The 24,560-nt window shown below is 36.4% G+C and overlaps 2 protein-coding genes across 3 annotated transcripts in view; one reads left to right on the top strand and one right to left on the bottom strand.

Annotated features, from left to right (window-relative positions):
* Positions 1-7,104, bottom strand: part of LOC124788225 (retinol dehydrogenase 14-like) — an 86,858-nt gene extending 79,754 nt beyond the window's left edge. The window contains exon 1 of the mRNA XM_047255406.1: positions 6,567-7,104. Within this exon, the coding sequence (XP_047111362.1) occupies positions 6,567-6,732 (166 nt within the window). The 5' untranslated portion in view covers positions 6,733-7,104. The remainder of the gene's footprint in view (positions 1-6,566) is intronic.
* A 119-nt stretch (positions 7,105-7,223) lies between these two features.
* Positions 7,224-24,560, top strand: part of LOC124788226 — a 103,147-nt gene continuing 85,810 nt past the window's right edge. For both annotated transcript variants that reach the window (XR_007016074.1, XM_047255407.1), the window contains exon 1: positions 7,224-7,367. The gene's annotated coding sequence lies outside the window, so the exon portion shown is untranslated. The remainder of the gene's footprint in view (positions 7,368-24,560) is intronic.

The following is a 24,560-nucleotide window of genomic DNA, read 5'->3' as shown; positions in this document are numbered from 1 at the left end:
GGGGGCGTCATATGTGCACATCTGTGCATGCATGCCTGCGTGCGAGTGTGCATGCATGCCTGCGTGCGAGTGTGCATGCATGCCTGCATGCGAGTGTGCATGCGTGCATGGGAGAGTGCATGCGTGCATGGGAGCATGTGATCATGCATGCGTGCATGGGAGCGTGTGTTCATGCATGCGTGTGTGTGATTGTGCATGCATGCGTGTATGAATTTATACTCTAGCTTGTCAAGAATTTCTTTCAAAGGAGAGCAAAGTTCTCATTCCCTCTTGTGTGCCTGTTGAGGACTCAATGCTTCTGCTATTCACTAAGTGGCCTCCTTTTTACCTACAGATTTACATTCAGTACAAAAGTTAATAATTATTGGTCAATTAAAAGTTAATAAGTTTTTCTGCAGATCTGAAAATTTTGTTCACTTAACACATGTTTCTTCATAGGGTCACTGTGGAGAAAACACCAAAGTGTGTATTACTGCAATTTTTCATAATTTATGCGAAATATTTTTTTAAATGAATTACACAAAATTTAGTGTCATTTTGGTGAATGTAAATTTCACGAGAATACAGGTTCAACTGATATTTGGTTTACCAAATAAGCAAGTATTAGTTTATCTTGTGTAAATCTGTCAAATCTTTATTTGTGATATTTGTTTACAGACCTTCCTTTGCAGAAGCCAGACTGATAGAGTATTAACAATTTACTGCCACAGAAGTGGGTTTGAATTGTATCATAAGCTACTTTGTCATAGGCTATTGAAAACCTAGAAGAAATGAGATAGGGCTGTAAGTAAAGTTTACTTGCTCATCTTCATTTTTGTAAATAGATGTTGTTGTATATTTAACATTTTCAGTACTTACACTTCAGGATTTTGATTGATTTGTGAAGACACTCAATTTACAACTTCTCATGCAAGTCTAAGATTTCAGTTCTCAACCAAAAGAACTACCATTTTTCAATGATTCAATGACTTTTTTTGTCACTTTCTAATTGTGTCCTCATAAGTGGCATCTGTGTAGTGTGACTACAGTATCTACCTAAGTTGACCCATTGCCTCTGTTTCTGACTTCTCAGTTTTAGGACCTATGCATTCTTCCATCATAAAGACGACACATGAGATTAAATGACCAATGATTTCATTTTATCATCATTTGGATTGTTACTCCAATGTATTTTCTTAATCACTTTGTATAACATGTGCCTCTTAGTTAAAGATTAAGTGCAATAATGATGAAGATACTAGTGTTTTAAAAAAACTCTGGAAGTTCACAATTTTACCACTATTTTTTTTTTTTTAATTTTGTGGGAATGACAGCACTGTACGCCTTTCTCCAGTACTGGTGTGTAGCATCCAGTCATCATAGGATAGTTGTTCTTTTCTTGAGTTTTTAAGATCTCTATTTGTATAACACTGGGCACTTTGTCACCATGACCATCATTACCTACTGTACGTGCAAGGATTTGTAACTTTAGGGTCATGATACACAGCAAAATTACTGAAGCAGTAAATAAAGTAAGTTTTGAATTTTTTTAATACTTGCATAGTCCAAATTGCACGGGTTATTAATAGTGGTAGCTTGTTAATAGCTTATACATTGGAATATGAAACCTCAACCCTTTATCCATTAGATATGTCTGCCAAATCTGTGTTGAAACAATTTTCGTATCTTCTACTATGGTTTTAGATGAAACAGATTGTTAATGTTACAACTGATTATTACTGTTACATAGAGGATGCACAGAGTTGCAGACAGGAACAATGAAGGGGAATACTAGAAATATTTCAGCTTTTGGATAAAATCCTTCTTCAGAAGTAGAAAATTCACACACATTCACACTATAACACACTCATAATCCAGTCCACTGTCTCTAGGCGCTAAGGCCAGTATAAATCAAGCCTTAGTGCCCAGAGATAGTGGACAAACATATGTGAATATCTACATTTTTTCACTGCTGAAGAAGGTGTTTGCTAGAAATGTTTCAGCTTTCAGACACTCTCTTTCATTGTGCATGTCTGCAACTCAACACCACCTCCATAAGGTGGTTATTACTGTCAGCATCATATGCCATTAGAGTGTATATGGTATCAAAATAAATCATAAGAGATGCTTTAGAGCTGAAACTTCCTGACAAATTTGAATTTTTTGTTGAACCAGTATTTGAACCCTATTTTCCATACTTCCCAGGAGCTCTTCTGCTTTTGCTGAATCCTGGAAGAAAGGCTGTCACTAAGAAATGATTTCTACATCTACATTCATACTCCACAAGCTGCCAGACAGTGTGTGGCAGAGGGTACATTGAATACCTCTATCGGTTCTCCCTTCTATTCCAGTCTCATATTGTTCGTGGAAAGAAGGATTGTTGGTATGCCTCTGTGTGGGCTCTAATCTCTCCAATTTTATCCTCATGGTCTCTTCGCGAGATATACATAGGAAGGAGCAATATACTGCTTGACTCCTCGGTGAAGGTATGTTCTCAAAACTTCAACAAAAGCCCGTACCAAGCTACTGAGCATCTCTCCTGCAGAGTCTTCCACTGGAGTTTATCTATCATCTCTGTAACACTTTCGTGATTACTAAATGATCCTGTAACCAAGCGCACTGCTCTCCATTGGATCTTCTCTATCTCTTCTATCAATCCTATCTGGTATGGATCCCACACTGCTGAGCAGTATTCAAGCAGTGGGCAAACAAGCGTACTGTAACCTACTTCCTTTGTTTTCAGATTGCATTTCCTTAGGATTCTACCAATGAATCTCAGTCTGGTATCTGCTTTACTGACGATCAACTTTATATGATCATTCTATTTTAAATCACTCCTAGTGTGTACTCCCAGAAAATTTATGGAATTAACTGCTTCCAGTTGCTGACCTGCTATATTGTAGCTAAATGATAAGGGATCTTTCTCTCTATGTATTTGTAGCACATTACACTTGTCTACATTGAGATTCAATTGCCATTCCTTGCACCATGCGTGAATTCACTGCAGATCCTCCTGAATTTCAGTACAATTTTCCATTGTTACAACCTCTCAATATACCACAGCAACATCTGCAAAAAGCCTCAGTGAACTTCCGATGTCATCGACACTATGACACACTCACAATCCAGTCCACTGTCTCTAGGCACTAAGGCCAGTATAAATCAAGCCTTAGTGCCCAGAGATAGTGGACAAACATATGTGAATATCTACGTTTTTTCACTGCTGAAGAAGGTGTTTATTTATTCTACATAACAAAGAATAATTTTTTCTCAAAGTATTGTCACACCGTAGTGTGTGGAAAGGACGCTTGGTCTACATTGAGAACCGTATAATACATTGAGAACCGTATAAACTACAGTTTAGAGTCTACAGCTCACAATGACATTGTTTCAAAGAAATATGATGGTGTCAAGACAGAATAAAATCTATGTGCATTTCAATTTTTATATGTATTATAAATAAATTGGAAGGAATTTGATTAGTGGTTCATCTATGTAAATATTTTTATTGCAAATGTATTGTGTATTAATTCATAGTGCAACTCTGTAGTCTTTCCTCATTGTAGACATTGCAAATATTTTGTAGGTGTTCCTAGCATACATAATTGTTAAACACTCTTTTTAATTGTGTGTTTATGACAAATAGTACAATCGAACATTTCAAATTAGAAACCACTCTAGAAAATTATGAAATCATAAACAAAATGGCAATAACACCTGATAGACATTAATTAGTTCTTTCAGTGTGGCAGAGGAAAGCTGGTATACAGTACTGTTAACCGAGTCAAATGCTATTGAGGTAATTTTTACCAGATGAACCATGAACTGATAGATAGGACGTAGGACAGATTAAGACATAAGTGATCAAATGTATGTGAACTATAGCAAAAGTTTCTAAACACAGGGCTGGTATGTAAATGGTTTGTTCAAGTGTGGTCAGTCTCCAAGAGTTGTATGGATTGATATTTACTGTTTTTCATGGGTGAATCCTGATACAGTTTGCAAAGTAACAGTAGATACTATTGCTGCTTTGGCAAGAAGCCTGAGTCTGTCATCCATTGAACACCAGTCAGTTTATAATGGGACAGCAAATGTGCAAGTGGTCTGCTGGAGTCCCACCAGACGATGTGGCCTGTCTGCCAGCCAGCTTATAAAGGGCCCACCACACTGGCTCATTCTCATTCTGTATTGAAGTTTCCCTGAGCCAGTTTAGATGTGAGAGGGCCTGCCTGCCAAGTGCTGTAGACCGTGTGCTGTACAGACTAGTGAGTTAAAGACAACATGTGGGCTGGACTGCATTCTGGAGAGACATGTTGTAGCACTAGAGCTCAGGATAGTGTCAAACTGAGATCAGCTGGGATAAGGAACTTATTATTGGTGACATCATTCTCATGCACTGACAGTAATCACTGACCAACAACTGAATTAGTGAGAAGTATTTCAATCATTTGTTTCCCGTGTTTTGGTGTTCTGCAAACAGTGACTGGTGTTCCAATGCAACTAACCTTGGCTAAATTCATTTGGTTGCTATGTTATCACCAGCTTCTGTGATGATAGGGCAGTGCAATTTAATTTAAATATTGTTTCTAATACTATTATAAAATTGTGAGGCAATACCTTTTTTCTTTGTTTCTGGTTACAACAATGGCCTTTTATATTGGATTTGATTAAGGGCTGATCTGTGTTCTGAAGGTCAATACCTTTTTTTTATTTATTAATTTTGATCAGCAGTTTCCTGAAATTGATAGCTTTGTCAACTTCAGTAATGTCTGCTCTGAGTTTGAAGATTAATAACCTTGATAATTTGATTAATTTTGCCTGTATATTTTCCTACATTTGAAATTCCTGGACTTTTCATTTTTTTTTAAATTTTATTAATTTCTGCTGTGTATTTTTGAAAGAATAACTTTGCTAACATTTGGAAACTTAATGGGAATATATTCAGAGCTTTGGACTCATCTCATAGATAAATATAATCAACAGCAGGCTGCTCAGCACATTGAATATTTACTTTGGTCTTTTGAGTTGAATTTTCAGATAGCAGTTGCCTGATACTCTCATGGAATATGTCATCCTAACATCATTAACAGCTTTGTACAGATTTTTAGTTTCTGTAGTGGTGCTTGAGACATTTATATGACTTGTGGAATATCACATTGCATATTTCCTTTTGTTAATTTTAGTCATATTCTTTAACTAATAATTATTGTTTTAAGTTTTTTAATTTGTGGAACCAGTAGGTTTTCTCAATATCTAGCAGTGTATATGCTTTATATGCCAGTTTTAACTTTTGTTAAATGAACTGACAAAAATAAAATAATTAATGTTTTACAGTAATATTTGTTTGCTAAGTGGCAATATTATGAGAAGGATAGTTGCTACTCACCATATGGTAAAAGTACTGAGTTACAGACAGACACTACAAAAAGACTGTCGCAAAATGAGTTTTCAGACAACAAGACCTTTGTTAAAAAATGTGTGTGTGTGTGTGTTTGTGTGTGTGTGTGTGTGTGTGTGTGTGTGTGTGTGTGTGTGTGTGTGATTCTTTTTTATTAAGAAAGTGTTAAACAGTGAGTGTTAGTTAACTATTACTACCATTTATAAGAATATAACTCTTTTTTTAAAGTGGCACCAAATCAGATCCTAACATTAAAATTTATCTCTACATAATGTAAAAAATTCAGACAGAGGGAATACCAATATTTAACAGAAATTTGTGGTGTATTTGTAACAAACGGCAACACATCAAAACATGATACACACAGAGCACTAAAACTAAGTAAATTATTGAACTGAGTATTTCATTTCTTAGCTGTGTTGACTTCTGTGTTAAGAAATACATTTGTCATGAATTTTAACTTCACTTCTACAACATCTACAACTGTACAAAGTGAGCCCATGAAGAACTCACACAACACAAAGTGCGTATTGTGTGTTAGGCCCTAAGTATTGTTTAGTTTCCATGTCATGTGGCTTCATTCAAATAGTAGTGTTTCAGTCCTATCACAGCTTTGATATGGCTTTTGTATCAATTATAAATTTCAGTAAAAGAAAAACTGCACTTTCCTAAATGTAATAGTGTACTTACTAAGAAAATGTGTGCTCATTAAGATATTAAACGGTTACTTTTTTCCTTCTGTGTGTTTACACTTCACTATTTTTATTTAGAAATGAGAATATTTTCCCTTTGCTGTGCTTTAGTTATTATATCTTAATTTTGAAGTGATAAATTATTTCCTGCAATGAGGATTGTCTTTTGTTGAGTAACAGAATTGGCTTATAATATCCCACTGTAAGTGAGACGCAGAGTTAGAACCCAGGTTGAAGCAATGCAGAACATCACAATCTTCAGCACAGTATTTTAAATCATTGACTCAGAATCAAGTGCCAAAATTCACCTCACAATAGGAAAATACTTTCAGTCAGAGAGAATGTTTACATAATTTTACATGCAAAACACATTTTTATCATGAAACCATTTTAAAACTACAATTGCTTGCATAAATGCACTGAAAGCTTAAGGAAAATGAAAAAGTTCATAATAATGTTGCCAAGCTATGTGCCAAAATATGTATTTCAAATCTTGCCTGTATTAGCTCCTGTGATAAGAACTGTCTTTCCATGGATTGTAGCATCACTTCTGCAATATCCAGTTGTAAATTTGAGGTACAGCTTTAGCACAAGCAGCAAAAGGGCCACACCAAATGTGTATTTGTTGAAGAAGAAAGATAAAATGTTCCATATGAGAAACATGATTTTCACAATCTGGGTTCACAAAATGTTGTTTCTATTCACACATAAAATTTTACAACAGTTTATTCACAGTCTGAGTTGTTTTAAAAATTTCTACACAAAACACTAATTCTGTTCCCCACTGTATAATTTTATTGAAAAATATTCAAACTATTTAATAATTTTTCTGCTGTACCACAAAGTTTAACCCCAGAAAAGAATTCTGTACAAAGTAAACACTAGGCAACATTCATCCAGTTGTGCTTTATCTCATATACAGTTCCTTCTCTTCTCCTTGAACAGCATACTTGATAAGCAAATTCCACAATTCAGACTCCTATTCAGCTTAATCAGGAGTTTTATAGGAGCTTCTGCTGAGCCATCACACACACACACACACATGCATTCTCCCCCCACTTCCACTCCAGCTTCAGGCAGTCAGGTATTGATCTGAGCTTTGCTCAGGGAGTCTATCTCTGTAGGACACTCAAATGAAAGGAGACTAATGCAACAGTTGGCTGATAAGCTATCACGTGGCTTGTGTGTGGTAATATGAGCTCCTTGACTGCATTTTAATGATCTGAGCTAATGTAATCACTTAGGATTCCCACGAACTCTGCCACCAGGCATACATCACCCATGCAGAATAGAATGAGGTACTTATATATGCAGTTCACACATGAATTTAAATTTGTAATGCCTTCCCATTTTTCAGAACTTTCTGAATCCACTGATAACCTTTTACACCTGTTGGATAATAACATTTAAATTTTGTGTGCTAAGTTTTTATTTAAAATCAGTTAACAGGAACTTTTCAGAAAAGCTTTTTTAATAATGTAATTTTAACAAATACATGTGTGTGAAATTATCTCTCTCAGGTATTTGAGAAGTTAAGCAAAACAGATAAATAAATGTATTCATATCCATGAATAGGAAAAAGCTGGTGTGACCAAAACATATACATCTTCTCAATTGGTACATACTTACACATCTTCACATATGATACATATTTAATCAACAACAGAGCAAATTACTGATAATATAGACTAATGTAGAATGTGTCTTTGTAAAAAAAAATTATTTATTCAAATTAATTTTTAGTAATAAATTAATTTGTGAGCATTTAACATTCAAATTAATTAACTTGATTTGGATCATCTTTATCAGGATTTTATCCTCACCTTTTGATGTCACAGTAATAAAAAATTTGTAACTGGTATTTGTTTCAGTATGCTATAAATGTGTAATGGGTGGTGAACAGCTGCTGAGAAATTTGTATCCATAAGGCATCTGCTTCTTCTCATTTTCACTTCTTTCAACATTTATACTAATTTATGATTTAATATCAATGCTCAGGTGAATTTTATTCTATACTTGAAAATTTTTGCTTTAATGCATTTTCCTTTTCTGACTAGTGTTCAGAATTTCACAGTATTGTTCATAGTTACATTACAGTTGTTTTATTTTTCTGATTAAAATGGAGATAACCACTTATAACCACTTACTGAATTTCAATTATCTTCAACCTTCCTAGTGCACTTTGAACTGCAGGCAAATTAAACATAAACATAAGATGAAACAAGATTTCTGATTTATATTAAAGGGAACCTTCTGGATGAACATTGTCCTATGTTGTTGTAAAGAAATTCTGTCCATTGATTGTTTCAAGTTTTTGTTTGTATTTCAGTTGTATAACCTTTTTCCTCTTATGGTCACCCAGCACTACTGGTATACTTATGTCAGCTGGTCCTAAAACTAGGTTCTTCTGCAAGTCACATCATGCTGCTCTATCTTAATAATATAGTTTACTGTTGAAAAAAACTGATAAAGGAAATATCTCTAAATGCCCTCATGTGCACAGTTCCATAAAGTAATTTAACATTAAGTGGCTACACATACTACAGTCAATTTAATTCTCAGAGAAACTACTAACTGTATGAAAGAAACAGATGAACATACTACTGTTTCACTATAATAGACTAATGTAAAATCAAAATGGGGATACAGTAAATGCAACATCATTCAAGATAAAACAACCATGTCTGCTCTTGTCATTAAGTGACTAAAAGATGTCTCATGAATAGTGTAGTTAGAAGATGTTAAAGGCCAAAATAAGGAATGCAACACATCTTCAGATAGCATACGTGGTGTTTTTATCTCCAAAACCAAATGCAAAATTTCAGTTACATTATCAGACTGTAGCATAAGAATAAAAGTAAATTTAGAAGTAATGCACATCCAGGATGGTTTAACTGTGGATTTTATGCTAGACAATGAGCAATTTTTCTTACCAGACTAATGAAATTTTTTTTCAGTTCATTAAGATGTTGATATGGTTATTTGTGGTTGTTTGAATTTTGAGTATAAGAGAATAAAGGTCTTTCATTAACATTCTACATTAACATGGCATATGCAAAACAAGTCTGCAGTAGCACGCTGAATCAAACAGTAATCTGTGATACGAAAAAACAGAATTGCAGATAAACATAGAAGTTGCAAAAGAGAGCTAAGTGCATTCAGTGCCACTCAGTATTGCACTGTTATGTAAATTACCAAGAAATGAAAACAATACCAGTGAAAAGGAACAGAATTACTAACTCTTTATTTACATTCTGTAAAATATAAAATATACACGGTTATAGCACATATAACAAACAACAGGAGTTATGACAATGAAAAACAAGGATGTATGTATCTGTAACTTGTGTTAAACCACTTGTAATTAAAGACAAAACAATAATATCAATGCTGGAGTATATCATGATGAAGGATTGATGAAGCAAGCAAGAAATGGATCTTTTGTGACACCACTTTTACAATGGATGCAATCATTTACAATGTGCTACCACCCAGAATTGTGAACTCATGTACACAAGCTACAAGGGGATATGCAGTTTCGTATAAAATCTGTATGTATCATGATTAAACATGTGGCAGAGGGAAAAAACTTGATACAAATTGTTAACTTAGCCATGAACATTTGGATTTGCAGTTTGATACTGAGAAACATTGTTGCTATGTGACTGTGTATTCATTGATAAATTTGAATAGTACACAGACATTCAATCTTTCGCATTAAAAAAATTAGCCATTAAATACTAAAATATTGTGGATGTTCCTCATGAGAAGCTTAGTTATAGACATGACCAACATTGTTTCCTAGATTTGTTCAGAAAGGTGGAGATCTGCCATACATATACTCCATATGGCTGCTACGTTGGCCTTTGGACTTTAAGTTTGATATTTATCAGTAATGCCAGTGTGTGACAGTAATTCCTTTTTAAATTTGCATATACTGTAGTGCATGGAGAGGTTGTGTTTTACATTTTTACATTAATAAAAATTGCAAATACTTTAAACCTGTTCTGACTGACTAACTGCTGCTTTCAAGGCAGTATGACAAGCAAGCTATGATTGCCAGATGTGTGATCAGCGTATCGCCAATTGCTCCAGTCATTATTGCTAGTAGATGAGTCCTGATGTTACCACTGCTTCTTTATTCAAGTAGCTCCTCGACTGGGCTTAAGTGGTTGAGTGAGCCCTATTCCAGATCTCCCTACCTCAGAAGAATCTGAGAAGTTATCGCATCTTTCTGCACTGAGGGCAGGGAACTACCTCTCAGATCATTTAGGCCAAACATTAGTGCTAAAATGTGATACTAAATTCAAATCAAGAAAAATGTACAATGACAGGTGAATATTATTTGCAAACAATATTGCTACACTAAGACATAGTTTAAGCCAGGAATCATGGGAATCAGTTATGACTCCCATTAGGGTCAACAATAAATGGAACATGTTCACAGAAATTATGACTGAGCACTTAAATAGAGCCATGCCATTAAAAAAATGTGAGTATCCAGAAAAATCAACCTTCAAAATCAAAATCTGTGCCACTAGATTTTAAACCAAAAGATCTGAAAGAAAAAATGGAAAACATGTATAGCTCACGCAGAGTGACTAACTCAGAGTTACACAAAGAACTCTAAAAGCAGTACAAATATGTTGTTGTTGTTGTGGTCTTCAGTCCTGAGACTGGTTTGATGCAGCTCTCCATGCTACTCTATCCTGTGCAAGCTTCTTCATCTCCCAGTACCTACTGCAACCTACATCCTTCTGAATCTGCTTAGTGTATTCATCTCTTGGTCTCCCTCTACGATTTTTACCCTCCATGCTGCCCTCCAATGCTAAATTTGTGATCCCTTCATGCCTCAAAACATGTCCTACCAACCGATCCCGTCTTCTAGTCAAGTTATACAAATATAAGTAGCACAAAGAAGTCAGGAGATTGAAACATTATCTGAACCTAATATCTGTTGGCCGATTCTTTCTGATTTTAAAGAACTGCTGGTCAGTTGTAAATAAAACCAGAAACGATGAAACAGACACTAAAATTAATAATGTACAATTAACTGTGAATAATGAATTTATCTCTGATCCTCTTCAAGTTAGCAATATTTTTAATAATTATTTCACAGATACTGTTGAAAATGATGTGTCTATGAAACAGTATATAAAGTACTCATTTGAGTCCAGTAACAAACAGAACTGCACTGCATTACCAGCAGTAAGCACATATGACATTCTGCACGTTATTGATAACTTCAGAAACACAAAATCAACAGGATTAGATGAAATTTCTCCACATCTATTGAAGAAATACAAACATGCACTAATGAAACCACTAGTTTATCTAATAATCTGTGTTGTCAAAAATGGTGTGTTCCCTGACAAGTTGAAACTGTCTGTAGTGAAACCAATACACAACAAGGGGGAAATAAAGCATGTACAGAACTACAGACCCACTGCTTTAATCTCAACTTTCAGCAAACTGATGGAGAAAATAATATTTAAAAAGATACTGAAACAGTACAACAATGTTGACATATTAAGAAATTTCCAGCATGGTTTCAGAAGAAGTCAAAGTACCATGTCAGCAGCAGTGTAATTTGGCCTTCATGTTGTTGAAAAAATTAATGAAAAATACCAAGCAGCAGGAGTATTCCTTGACATCACAAGGGCTTTTGATAGAGAACATCATGACATGCTCTTATCAAAAATTGCAAAGAGTGGCGTCACTGGAAAACTCATGCAATTTCTAGAAACATATTTAAAGGGTAGACAACAGTGCACGGAGATTATGTACTCTATGAAGAAATACTGGAGAAGAGAAGGTCAAGTACATACATTTTAGTGTTTCTCAGGGCTCCATTTTAGGCCCTGTCCTATTCATATGCTATGTAAATGAATTCCCAAGTTCTCTTGGCAATAAGCAGTTGATCACTATGTATGCAGACAATACATCTGGTGTCTGCTATGCAGACAGTGAGCCCAGCCTAGTTCAAGAGATACATAACTTTACTGAAAAGGCAAAAGCTCACTTTGAAAGAGAGAACTTAAAAGTAAACATAGCTTAAAATGAATAATGTTAGTTTTTTCTAAGTAGTCCAAACAGGCAAAATACCGTGATTGATGAAATTCCACCAAAAACCTGTACAGACTGTAAATTCTTGGGTTTATTCATAGATGGAAGCAACGAGCTGATTATTTCTGAAAAAAAAATACTCAGTCTATATGTATTAAGAAGATTATCACCATATCTTAATTCTGAAATCCTAAGGACTGTATATTATGGATTGGTGTACTCTTTCTTGTATTATGGAATTGTTCTGTGGTGTGGGACATGCCAAACTGATATGGAAAGGGCTTTCATACTGCAGAAGCAAGCCTTGAGGATCATAGCGAAAGTAAAACCAGGAACTTCTTTTAAACCCTATTCATTACACAAAATATTTTCACAGTTTATGCCATGTATATACTAGATGTAATGCTAGTGAAATAAGACATTAAGATCACAAAAAGAAACATGGATATTTCCAACTATGAAACAATTCATAGAAAAGATTTTCATACAGTTAACAGGAGATTAAATTTTACAGCAGAAATCCCCTATGTCAAAGGAGCTGTTATCAAACAAAGTTAAGATATTGACAGGGGATACATTTAAAAAGTAAGTCAAGCAGTGGCTTATGGCTTATCCAAAAATGTCCTTATAACTTGAATTTATCATGAACTAAAATCTAATAAGAAATAATGTAAACTAAAAACATGTAAAATGTATGCTTAGTTGAAAATGCACATGCACATGAAATTATGTTTTATGAGCATTGAATTGAATTAACCATTTGGCTACAGAGACAGTATTAAAAACAGTAGCAGGTAAATATTAAAGACTGTTAATCTTAGATATCAAAAAAGGTATTGTTATTAATTAGCTCTTTGCATGTTCCATAAGTTATAACTGCCATCTCTTGCTATGAAGAGGTACAAGTCAATTTACAATTACAGTACCTCTTCTTATCCAATCCAGTAAGTATCCCCTGACCCAGGGTTCTGGGTGACTTTCCCAAACTATAACACTTTTCCTATACCTCTCCAGTCCCTTTGCTTCACCCCTCTTTCTTCCCCTTCAAACCTTCTGTCAGAAGAAAGAGCCACTTGCTTTAAAAGCTTGCACACGAAAAACATTTTTATATGTGTTTTCTCCTGTTGCCACTTGGTGAGTAGTTTTTTATCTATTCAGTTACATTATATTACTCACAATGCAAAATTTGAGAGCTTTGATGTCAAGATCTATAATACGTGACTTCTGCCTGAGATTATTTTCAATGGAAATTTGTTGTTTCTTCCTCATGCATTGATTCTAAAGGCATGAACAGATAATGTGCAGTATTAAACTGTGTGCATTGTGTTTTATCTGACTTCAATTACACTTCATCTGCAGAGAATCAACTACAAATTTTATTTACATTATCAAATGTTGAATTTTATCTATTAAATTTGATTCACAGCATCAACAAAGAGAATTATTTCTGCTTTTTGGATACATAATGGCAGATCATTTATATATAAGAAGAAAAAGTGTAAACCTAATGCTGATGGTACACTTGCAGTGATAATTGCCCATTCTGAACATGATGTTTTATTTTGTGCACTCTCTGAGTTTCGTAATATGACTTGCTGAATATTTTTAGCCAAATAGGTTGAAAATGTGTTACCCACAAGATCTCTGATAACATAATATTTGAGTTTCTGTAGAAGAATACTATAAACTGTACAGTCAAGTGATTTTGATAAGACCCAGGAAATACCAATTAGTAATATTTTGTCATTTAAATTTTGATTTGTGAATTGACATATGGCATGTTCTGTAGAAAGATCCTTTTGAAATACAAATTCAAACTAATCAATACTTTATTCTGTGATATGTATGCTATCAGTTGGCACATGCAGTCTTTTCCTTCACCTTAGAGGTCATCGCTGCAGTTTATACAGTGATATCACAGAATGAAGACTACGCTTACAAGTCTACAAATAAATAAATTCATTTTTAAAGGGTATTAAAGAGCTTGTATCATAGTAACTATAATAAATGATTCCTCATCCATTTTTCTTTTGTTGTTTCAAATAATTTTTGGGTTGATAATAATAATAACAACAACTTAAAGGCTTCACCTAAATTCAAAGAGAATTTGTGCCACCCACAAGGCAATGCACATAACCTATTTACTTTATAATCAAATAAACATTAGAGAGAGCACTTGAAATTACATTAAGCTGGTTAATGCTGGAATGTTACATATAGAAGATGGTGTGTCACTGCAAGGTGCAAGGTATGATAGTAGCACAGCTAGAAGTATTTGGGTTTGGCATTTTTGCATAGGAAAGTAGAGAGTATCTCAAAACTTCTGGAACAGTCTTTACATAGATAGACCCTTTCTGTCAGCTTAAAAACTTATGGAACATCTATATCAGATAGGAATTCCCACACTGGTCTGCTACGTCATATCTTGAGACATTGCAGAAGATATAAAATAGTTACAGAAGTTTTTAAACCTACAGGTTAAGAGTTATTTTTAATAGTATTATGAAGAAGGCAATAGGCAACAGTTCCTAATGAGTTAGTGTCCTCTGTTACATTCAATAATCTAACATTCATTTGTAAAATTAATACATCTAATGAGACTCAGAGGCACAGAAGGATTGTTCAGTGGAAGGGATGCCAGCTAAGGTGTTGGCATATTTGAAATGGTGAGCTACTAGTGGACTGCTTAGGGGCAGGACACGTATATGTACACTCTACAAAAATATTTATTTTTTACTTAATTTAATACTTTCAGGCACTGCTCCAAAGTGTCTGAAACAGCTCTGAGTAGTGACAGGTTATTCTGTAATTATTACATGTGAGTACTATGTACAAACAGGAAGTTATTCTGACTGTTTGTCCAAGTATCATTTATAGCTGTGAAGATCTTTAGAATGGCAGCAGGACTGCATTATCAAGTGAAGTTTAATCTCACAGATGGTTGGCTGGTCACATGTTTGCATTGTTACATCCCAATCCCTTGTTCAGTGTTGTTATGCACCAACAAGCTATTGTTTATTTCAGAACAACTGCTGAAAGAACAATGTAGCACTGCAAATTTAAATACATACTGTTTTTCAGAGTCACACCTGTTCTAAAAGTAACCTGGTCAAAGTAACCTTCTTGGTTTCCTATTAAGTGACTAACATACATAGAGTCTCTCTCTGTAATGTGTTTCTGAGTCATGCTAAATATTACTATTAACTTGACTGATGGAAGTATCATTAATGGTGCATTAGGGAAGACATTAGTCTGATACTGCTGTCTTTCGTATGCTCCACATCTTAGACCATAGGTGCAAAATTCAATTACAATTATCATTGGTGATGTAAACTGCAGATTATAAGAGGACAAAGTGCTTCTTAGTTATATTCGATGGTTCATTGCAGTTCTGATCTCTTTATTTGTGGCTTAGCACTCCCAATTCCCAAGCCACCTCAATTTATTAAGATAACTCTTTAATAACTACAGTGAGAACTTATGAGACCAGAAAATCATGACTCTCCTTGAGTGCCAGGTCAATGAGATGGTAAAATGTCAGTGTTTGTGGCACTTGCGGTTTCTTACAAATGTGAGATGCTCTGTGGCAGATTGTCCATCTGATTAATTAATAACGTAGTACCTATGCACTCAAGTAACTGGCCACTGACATTCAATCGATACAATTCTGGCCCATTCAGGTTCAGATTTTGTTGATATAACAACTTTCTTCCAGTTACAGTAATAGTAAGGTGGATTAATTAATACATTTTCCAATATGTTACCGTAAGTTAAAAATACTTCATCCACAAGCAATTCCTAGTGTACACAAAAACAATAGAGGAAGACAAATGTCAGGATCTTTCACAGGACACACACACAGGAAACCCAAACAACACAATAATAATGTAATTGATTATGATAATCTTGAGTGTAGCTTACATGTAAGTAGGTTAGAAATTAGGGAAATTTTCCAGACTGCTCTACATTTGGTTACACACTTGTCATGTAGAAGGGGAAAAAAATATCTATCCCTACAACAGAGCAGACTGACAGGAAGATACTTAGGATAGAGTACTTGCCAACTGACCTCTGCAGATTCTTAGACAAGCATGCGCATGAAGAGGTGAAGGTTTAAACATACATAAAGTTTATGAGGACTTCATCAGAGCACATGGGTGTGTATGTTATGACCTTAAAAAGTCAGCACCTAAGTGCTATGCCATTGATAGATATCCTGTGATGTGTAGGTCTTACAACTAAATTACAATTGTAGCACTCTGGTTGGACTGGAACTGGATAGATTTCTGCACGAAGTACATGCAGATATAATCTGTCTCCAAGAGCCATACATGCATGGCAGGAGATTTCCAGGCCTTCAAAAATATCTCTTAACAATTACTGGGACCCAAAATGCCAAGGCTGCAATTGTAATAGCAAAAAAAATTACACAGTCACAAAAATAACACAACTTTGTTCTGAACATGTAGCCACGGCTGAAATTATGCAAAGACAAGACTCTTGGATTATCGCATCCACGTATGCACAGTATTCATATGATATAGAGCCTTCTGCTGACCAAATAAGAGATACAGCATAGTTTTCTAGGGACAAGAGACTACTCATACTTAGTGACATCAGTGCACGGTTGACTCTATGGCACGCAGACAAAATAGACAATGGGGGACAAATTGTAGTTGACACAGTATATAAATGCAGCCTCTTTGTTCTAAACAAAGCAGGAGAAACACCTACATGCTGGAACAACATAGGAGGAACCAACAATATTGATGTCTCACTGGCAAATGTGAAGTCCGTAATATATGTCAACAAATGAAAAACACTAGAAAATGCCACACACAGTGACCACAATGCCGTACTCATCCACACAAATACATACACAAACACAAATACACGAACTTCACATCAACAAAAATGACAACTTCTTCTAAACAAGGCTGACTGGCAAAAATTAAGGGATGTAGTTGAAAAATTTTGCCTCCATACAGTTAATGTTAGCATAGACTATATAACGCACATTCTGATGGACCTGCTTCAAAAAGCACAACTATTAGCTATCTCAAAGACTGACCATGCACCAAAATAGAAATTCTCCTGATCCACTGAGTTAAAAAAGCTAAGAAAAGATGCTAGAGGCAAAATAAACCATTACCAAAAAGCAAAAACAGCACAAGAGAGGGAGATAATATTGGAAATATACCGTGATGCAAAGCAGAAATATAAAAATAAATTAAATAAGACCAGACAGGATCACTGAAACAATTTTGTCAAAATTGAGCTACAAAACAATACCTGGAGGGAGGGGGGAGGGGGGCGGGGACTTCTAAAAAGTAAGGCAAAGGCGCCAACAGTACAGTCAATTCTTGGGGGGCACAGATGGCATTACTACAAGGAGCTGGAGATGTTCAGCAGAGTACCTCCCAAACAAGCTTCTCCCTGATGATGAAAAGGTGAATGACCAGCAACATCGCACAGACTTACAAAGACAAATGGATGACACCTACACAAATGGCCCCATTTACTGTCGCATTAGCCCATGAAGAGGTAGTGTTGGCAATAAAACAGTTAAAGAATAAGAAAACTTCCAGTCCAGATGAAATACATTCAGAAACACTAAAAAATACTTTTACAGTATTACCCCCTTTTTAACAGATTTACTGAAAAAAGCACAGCTGCAAGGTAAGGTTCCTGCCATGTGGAAAACAGCAAATGAAGTAATCATTAAAAAATCAGAAGATCAGGACCCAAAAGACCCAAAGACTTGCAGGCCCATCTGCCTTTTCAACAGTTTGGCTAATTCCAGGAGACGCTCTTATGCAATCAACAACAGCCACACAGTCCATCAAAAAGCTCACTATATGATGCAGTTCATACTGGAAATAATACAGGACACACTAGAAAAATACGCAGTAGTAATAGCAATAGCAATAGGTATATCAGGTGCCTTTGACAATCTCTGGTGGCCTGCCTTATTTGCAAGACTACAAGAGATGCAGACATCACCAGTCTTGTACAACAGCTTTACTCTCTATTGCAAAGATGGCAGGAACACAAAATATTATCAAGAAAATAACAAAAGGATGGCCACAGGGCTCAATCTATGGGCCAATTTTCTGTGATATTGCATAGAGCAGCTCCTAAACGATCTAGACAAAGATGAGAAGGTGGAGGGTATAGTAGCCAAATTCTGACAACTTGCTAGCAGTAATAACTGCAAACTTGAGACCACAACTCGGAAGAAAAGCTACGCAACTCCTTACAAAAATAATGACTAGTGCAGCCATAACAGGCTCAAAATTGTGGCAAACAATATGGTATATTTTCTAATTGAAGGGGTCTTGCAGAAAAAATCCCACCATTAAGCTGAACAACATTAGCGAAAGAGGAATATAACAACAAAATATCTAGGCATACACCTCAATGAATGACCAACATTAAATGAGCACATAAGACTTACAACTGAAAAAGCAACTAGACTAATGAACAAACTCACCACGCTAAACTCATCTCACTACAAACTACCTATTCAGACACTGGGGATGTATCATACAGCCCTCTTTGAGTATATAATGCATTTTGTAACAAGTGCATGGCCACATTGACTGAAAAACCATTATGAGGCATGGAATAAGAGATCTATTGCTCAGAATGTCAGGGTCATTTGGCACCCTGCCCATTGAAGCCCTATGCATTGTACTTGCAACATTCCTTATTGACATAACCATCAGACATAGGGCAGCAGCATACTGGCTAAAAAGGGGAAGACTGGATAAGGTATGTGAGATAACAGGTGAGCATATTACAGAAAAATGTCAATTAAATCTTTGTAAGGTTGAAACATAGCAAAAAGAACAGTAAACATCTGACAAGAGCAGCCAGGTTTTCTCCTTCTGCAAATGATTGATGCTCAGACATATACCCTGACCACGTTTCATTTGAATGAACCTCATAGAACAGAATATGCTAGTGCTGGTGAAACAGGCTTGAAGTGTTTACCAAAGGCCTCCTACTTGAAATAGCTAGGTAAAGGTACCTATTTTGTTACCCATATCTTTACTGTCATGTATTATTTTCTTGTTAAGAATATGGTGAAATTTGTGTTTTTTCCTTCCATTCCCAAATTATGTTTCATGTATCTTGTGTTCTTTTATGTTTGATTTTTCTTTTTTAACTAACAATTTAATTCTATAAAAACCAAGAAACATGTCTAGTTTGTAGTAGCAAATGACCCACTATAGTTACAAAGGTGGTTGGTCACTCTGTAGTATTAATTAATACACAATAAATATATTACTGTGATTGCTCAGTTCTTACATGGTGCAGTCATCCAGGAAAGTACAATCATGATGCATACATCTGGGAAAATTTCTGTACTGACATATTTAATGTGACACCTGGAATTAGAAGTGTTACTTTAGAGTCCCTTGGTAGGCGAAAAGCAAATACAAAAAAAGGTAATTTTGCATTAGCCAAAAAAGTGTGATTATTAATTACTGAGTATTAGCAAAGACAAATATCACATTTCCTCAGTGTAAGCTGCTGCGCAGAATCATTATCCCATAATGCATCAGTCACTGAGCAGCAGACATCACCAGAAAAGCACTGATTGCATGTTGGGAGTGGAGTGCATTAGCAGCCAGCAGAAGACAAAACAGAGAGTTACAGTAGTCTGCATGGAACAACGTGTAATGTAACTCATCACCTACCCATCATCAACAGAGAGGAGGTAAGGTCGAGCAGCTAGCAAGCTGAGTCGTGAAATTCATCAAATGAGGTGAGTTACATGCAGCAGCTATGTTGACCAGCATGCTGTTTCAGTGCATCACTGTGAGGTGCCGCAAGAGAAAGTTAAGTCATTGTAAACTGCTTTGTTTGCTAGGAAGTGTGTTAGCAATGAGTAGAAAAATGGCTGAGCAAGCATACAAGGATAGGTTTCCACCTCCTGACAAGACAATACATGGTAATAGTGTAGCGGGCACTCCAAGCAATGGAATGGAGAGTGTGTATGTAGTTGACCCAGTATATAGACTAGGTGATTCAGGCCATTATCATGCTGAAAGTAGTAGGATCATAGTAGAGTAAGAACAATATAGGTTTTCTGAACAAGTACTTGCTGGCGATGGAAATAACCAGCGTATGTCATTTTTGAGTGCACTGAGTACTCAATTAATTGATGTAAATAGTAGTAATGCAAATGTATAATCAAAAATAAACTCTTTAAATTTAAATTTAGAACCTGTAAGTTCAAATGCAGAGTGACTAGCAGAATCTTAAAGAAGCAATATGAAAAAGTAAAGAGTAAGCTTTCTGGTGAATTGACTAAATTAAGAATCAAATTAGTTAAATGTTTTGTTGAGCACTCTAAACAAATTGAAAGAGAATGTGAGTCATAATTGTTGGAAATGGGTAAAGAATTGAGGGGGGAGAGAAGATTGGTTTCTGATGAATGCAAACAGCTGTTTAGAGACTCCACATGAGCAGTGCTAAAAGATTTTAAAACTCATAAAAAGGAATGTAATGACTTTCAGCAAATGATTGTAACTGAAACAGTCGCCCAAGAGTAGGCTGTTGAGGATAAATTAGTAACTTTCAGTATGAAGTGTTGACAGAAGATGCAGAAATCATTAATGAAGCAATGTAGATAAACTAATCATGCACTTGGCATAGAACATCAAACACAGAAATGGTTTCAGGCCACACAGGTTGCTCCTAATAAAATAGCAGACCCACAAATCTCAGATCTTGACCAGTAAGTTGACTCATATAATTTTGCATAGTTCAACTTCTTGATCAGAAGACGTGGCCTTAATTAGGTGTAGAAAATTTGATTACTTTGTTACTAAGGGAGAAGTACATCCAAAAGTATTCATTCAAAATTTGACAGTGTTTTACCTACATCCTGAAAGATAAAAGAGCAAATATTTTTTATTGCTGCATACTTCCAAAAAGATGCCATTATATGAGTGAATAATATCACAAACTCCTCTAAAACTGTGGAGCAATTTCAGAAGTAGTTTTTGCCATATTACAGGTCTAGATAATTCCAGGAAGATTCACTTAAGAGATTTCTTCAATGGAGAGCCTTAGCAGTCAGGGTACGGCTCATTAACTGTTTTCTGTGAACTTTCGTGGGCAAAGGAAAAGTTGATAGAGACTGGCATGGACATAAGTTCATTCAGTTGTAGATTGAAGCATATTTTGCCTTGTGCAGTGCAAGAAACTATGCTGCCAGCAACGCATGAGGCATATAAAAACTATCCACATTATCGTAATAGGATAGTGCATTTACAGATGCAGAACAACAATGTATGAGATTGGCAGTCATTGTGGGAGGAACATAGGCAGCTAAATATAATGTGTGCACATCCAGGGTGCACAGATAGGGGTCAAAGACTTCATTGGCAAAAGCCTGTGTGTAATCCCAACTTTAAAGACAATTCTACATATGACAGAGAATTAAACTAAGGAATGACTCAGCGCAGAAGTAACTAGCAACAATCAGATATCTGAGGCCCCACAAATAGACCCAGAGCCCTTGAGTGAAGCTGAAATGTAGATGTTGTGTGACTGGGAGGCAGAAACTGGAGATGGCATTGCAACTGAATCATAATATGTTGGAAGTTGGTTCAAATGGTTCAAATGGCTCTGAGCACTATGCGACTTAACTTCTGAGGTCATCAGTCACCTAGAACTTAGAACTAATTAAACCTAACTAACCTAAGGACATCACACACATCCACGCCCGAGGCAGGATTCGAACCTGCGACCGTAGCGGTCACGCGGTTCCAGACTGAAGCGCCTTTAACCGCACGGCCACACCGGCCGGCTTGGAAGTTGGGTGGGGGGAGGGGGGGGGGGGGGGGGGAGGGGTTGCTGGTGGCAGTACAGTCATTCAGTCTATTCCACTTGCAGTACATGGCAGCAAAACTCATCTACAATCAGAAATTAAATTTGGCAGTGATATAAAAGTAAATAATGGGATTTAAATTATGGGAAAACAGATTTCAGGCAGTTTTTATGACTTTTCTGAATTATTTGAAGAACCAAAAACACAAGCATTATTTAATGTCAGTTAAAAGTAGAACATAATGGGTACACGTAACTTCAGCAATGGAAATACGGAACATGTGGTCTGCTGAAACTGAAATCAATTGTAAGAGAAATATGAAAAGATAAATGATATTGAGGGCAATTTGATTGGTGAATGTGGAGCTAATATGATGATGATGATGGTAATGATAATGATAATGATAATAATGTGCCTGTTGGTAATAAGGAGGGTATTAGGGAGTTTTATTTTTGAATATGAAGAAGGTAATGAGTATAAATTGGTTGGGGACATCCACTATGAAGTACATTGCTAACATGATGTAATTGTAATATCTGTGACTTGACCAGACACTTCAGTTTGTTCTTCGCACCCATGGTGAACAGTCGTGTGTCTTTTACCTGTGTGTATATTCATCCAGTAAAGTGTAAGTCTACTGTACTGCGTTCTACCTCAGTTAGATCATACTCGCACCATACCTGATTTCTACGTTGGTGACCCCGACAATCTGCAATGGCCATGTATGAGGTAAAATTCATGCCCATACATTTGTGACCTTGTGGCAGTCTGCACATAATTGTTGTCCTGGCACCTCTATACCTACCTGGTACATTGACCATTCAAGACAAACAGTAAGAAGACAACAGTACATCTGTTGACAGACTCGAGCAGTGTGCCTCCTCAGCTGATGAGCTCTTTGTGATTCACCAACACTATGCTGACTGCCATGCATCATTTGACACACTCTGTATGAAGAACACATTGCTACCACAATGTAATGATGACATATCTGATGCCCTCACCATGTCATGTCAGTGAGAGTGGGAGTATACATGTTATCCTGGTCCTGGCAAACAGTCACACCCACCCGAAACCTGACTGTGACCACTCCTCACTTCACCCAACATCTGTGCTTTCACCAATCCCAAACACTCCATGAAACACACATATTGATGCACTGCACTTCGCCTTGTCACCCATATGCCCCTCCACTCGCATCATCTGTAATTCCTGTCTAGCTGTACAGCACATGGTTGCCATGTCTCTCCTGCACCACTCACTGCCATGCAGCTTGATTGCTGCCTACTGCCAATCCTGACAAAACGATACTGACCCCATTGGCTATGTTCACTTGGTTCCATGGTTGACTACCAACTGTAGGCTGATGATATCCACGACACATCAGAGGAAACAAATAAAACATGACACTGTTTCAATCACCTTCAATTGAAAAATTTGACTCTATTTGACACTGACAACTTTGGTGTGCCTTCATGAGCTTACCACAACAAAGTGGTCTCTACAATGTTATCTCTGTCAATACCAATTTCATCTACGACCCAAAACTGGTCTGTACTCAGCATTCCTGCTCCCTCATGGTATCCAGTCTGTCACAGACAGCCACCCACAGGCTGCACCCATCGAAGTTCACACCTGCTAATACATTAGTGGCTCACATCAGTCGCACTACTCTCTCAACATATGTCACTTTGAACAGGCCAGTGTCTCCCTGGCACACATGGCCTCCACATGCCAGCATCCTCACCACCAATCCTGTGCCCCCATCTCTTCAGTCGTATCACTGGTGTCCCATGTGGACACTTCCCAAATCAGCTACAGTATACCACCTGTTCAGCACTCATACCATATTCACTGTGACTTCAAGAAATGGCTGAGTCATGTCTCATGTAACTGCCACCTAGGCATGGCTGATCACATGCATCTGCCCAGCATCATTATGAATAATTGCCCAGTCTTGTCTCATGAAAGTGCCAACTACTGTCATGTAAATCTGTACCTACCACTTCCACAGTCACCGACTCCACTCTAATCTTCCATTCAGTGCTCTCCACTATTCCAGAGGGTCTCTGTGGGGACATCCATTATGGTATATACATTGCTGATTGGCTGTGAGTGCAATATCCATGACTTGGCCACAGATTTCAGTTAGTTTAATGTCCATGATGAATAGCCCTGTTCCTTTTACCTAAATATATATTTGTTCAATGAAATGTAAGTTTACTGCACTGTTTAGTACCTCATTGTGCCAGCACTGTACCCAACTTCTCCAAATATGCTTTTGAGAGAACAATTATTGATGTGGATATTCAGCATTTGGATGCATAGGAGAAGCAGCATCAGGCTCAAAATATGTACAATTCATTGCTTCATGGTACTTTGGCCACATTTCATTGTTGCTTACTAGTTGTTACCAGTAATCAGGAATCAAGGAATTGTACTGATTTTAATAGGAGAGAAATCATTAAGGATCTTTTGGAAGAATAAGATGATAATGAAAATGTTATGAATTATGTAAGTCATGTACTTGGTGCTCAATTAGTTGATGTCACTGCTGATATTTTAATGGATAGTGGTT

Source organism: Schistocerca piceifrons, chromosome 3 (genome assembly GCF_021461385.2).
Source record: "Schistocerca piceifrons isolate TAMUIC-IGC-003096 chromosome 3, iqSchPice1.1, whole genome shotgun sequence".
Classification (NCBI taxonomy): domain Eukaryota; kingdom Metazoa; phylum Arthropoda; class Insecta; order Orthoptera; family Acrididae; genus Schistocerca; species Schistocerca piceifrons.
The sequence above is the reverse complement of the archived record's forward strand: the minus strand, read 5'-3'. Positions and strand labels throughout refer to the sequence as shown.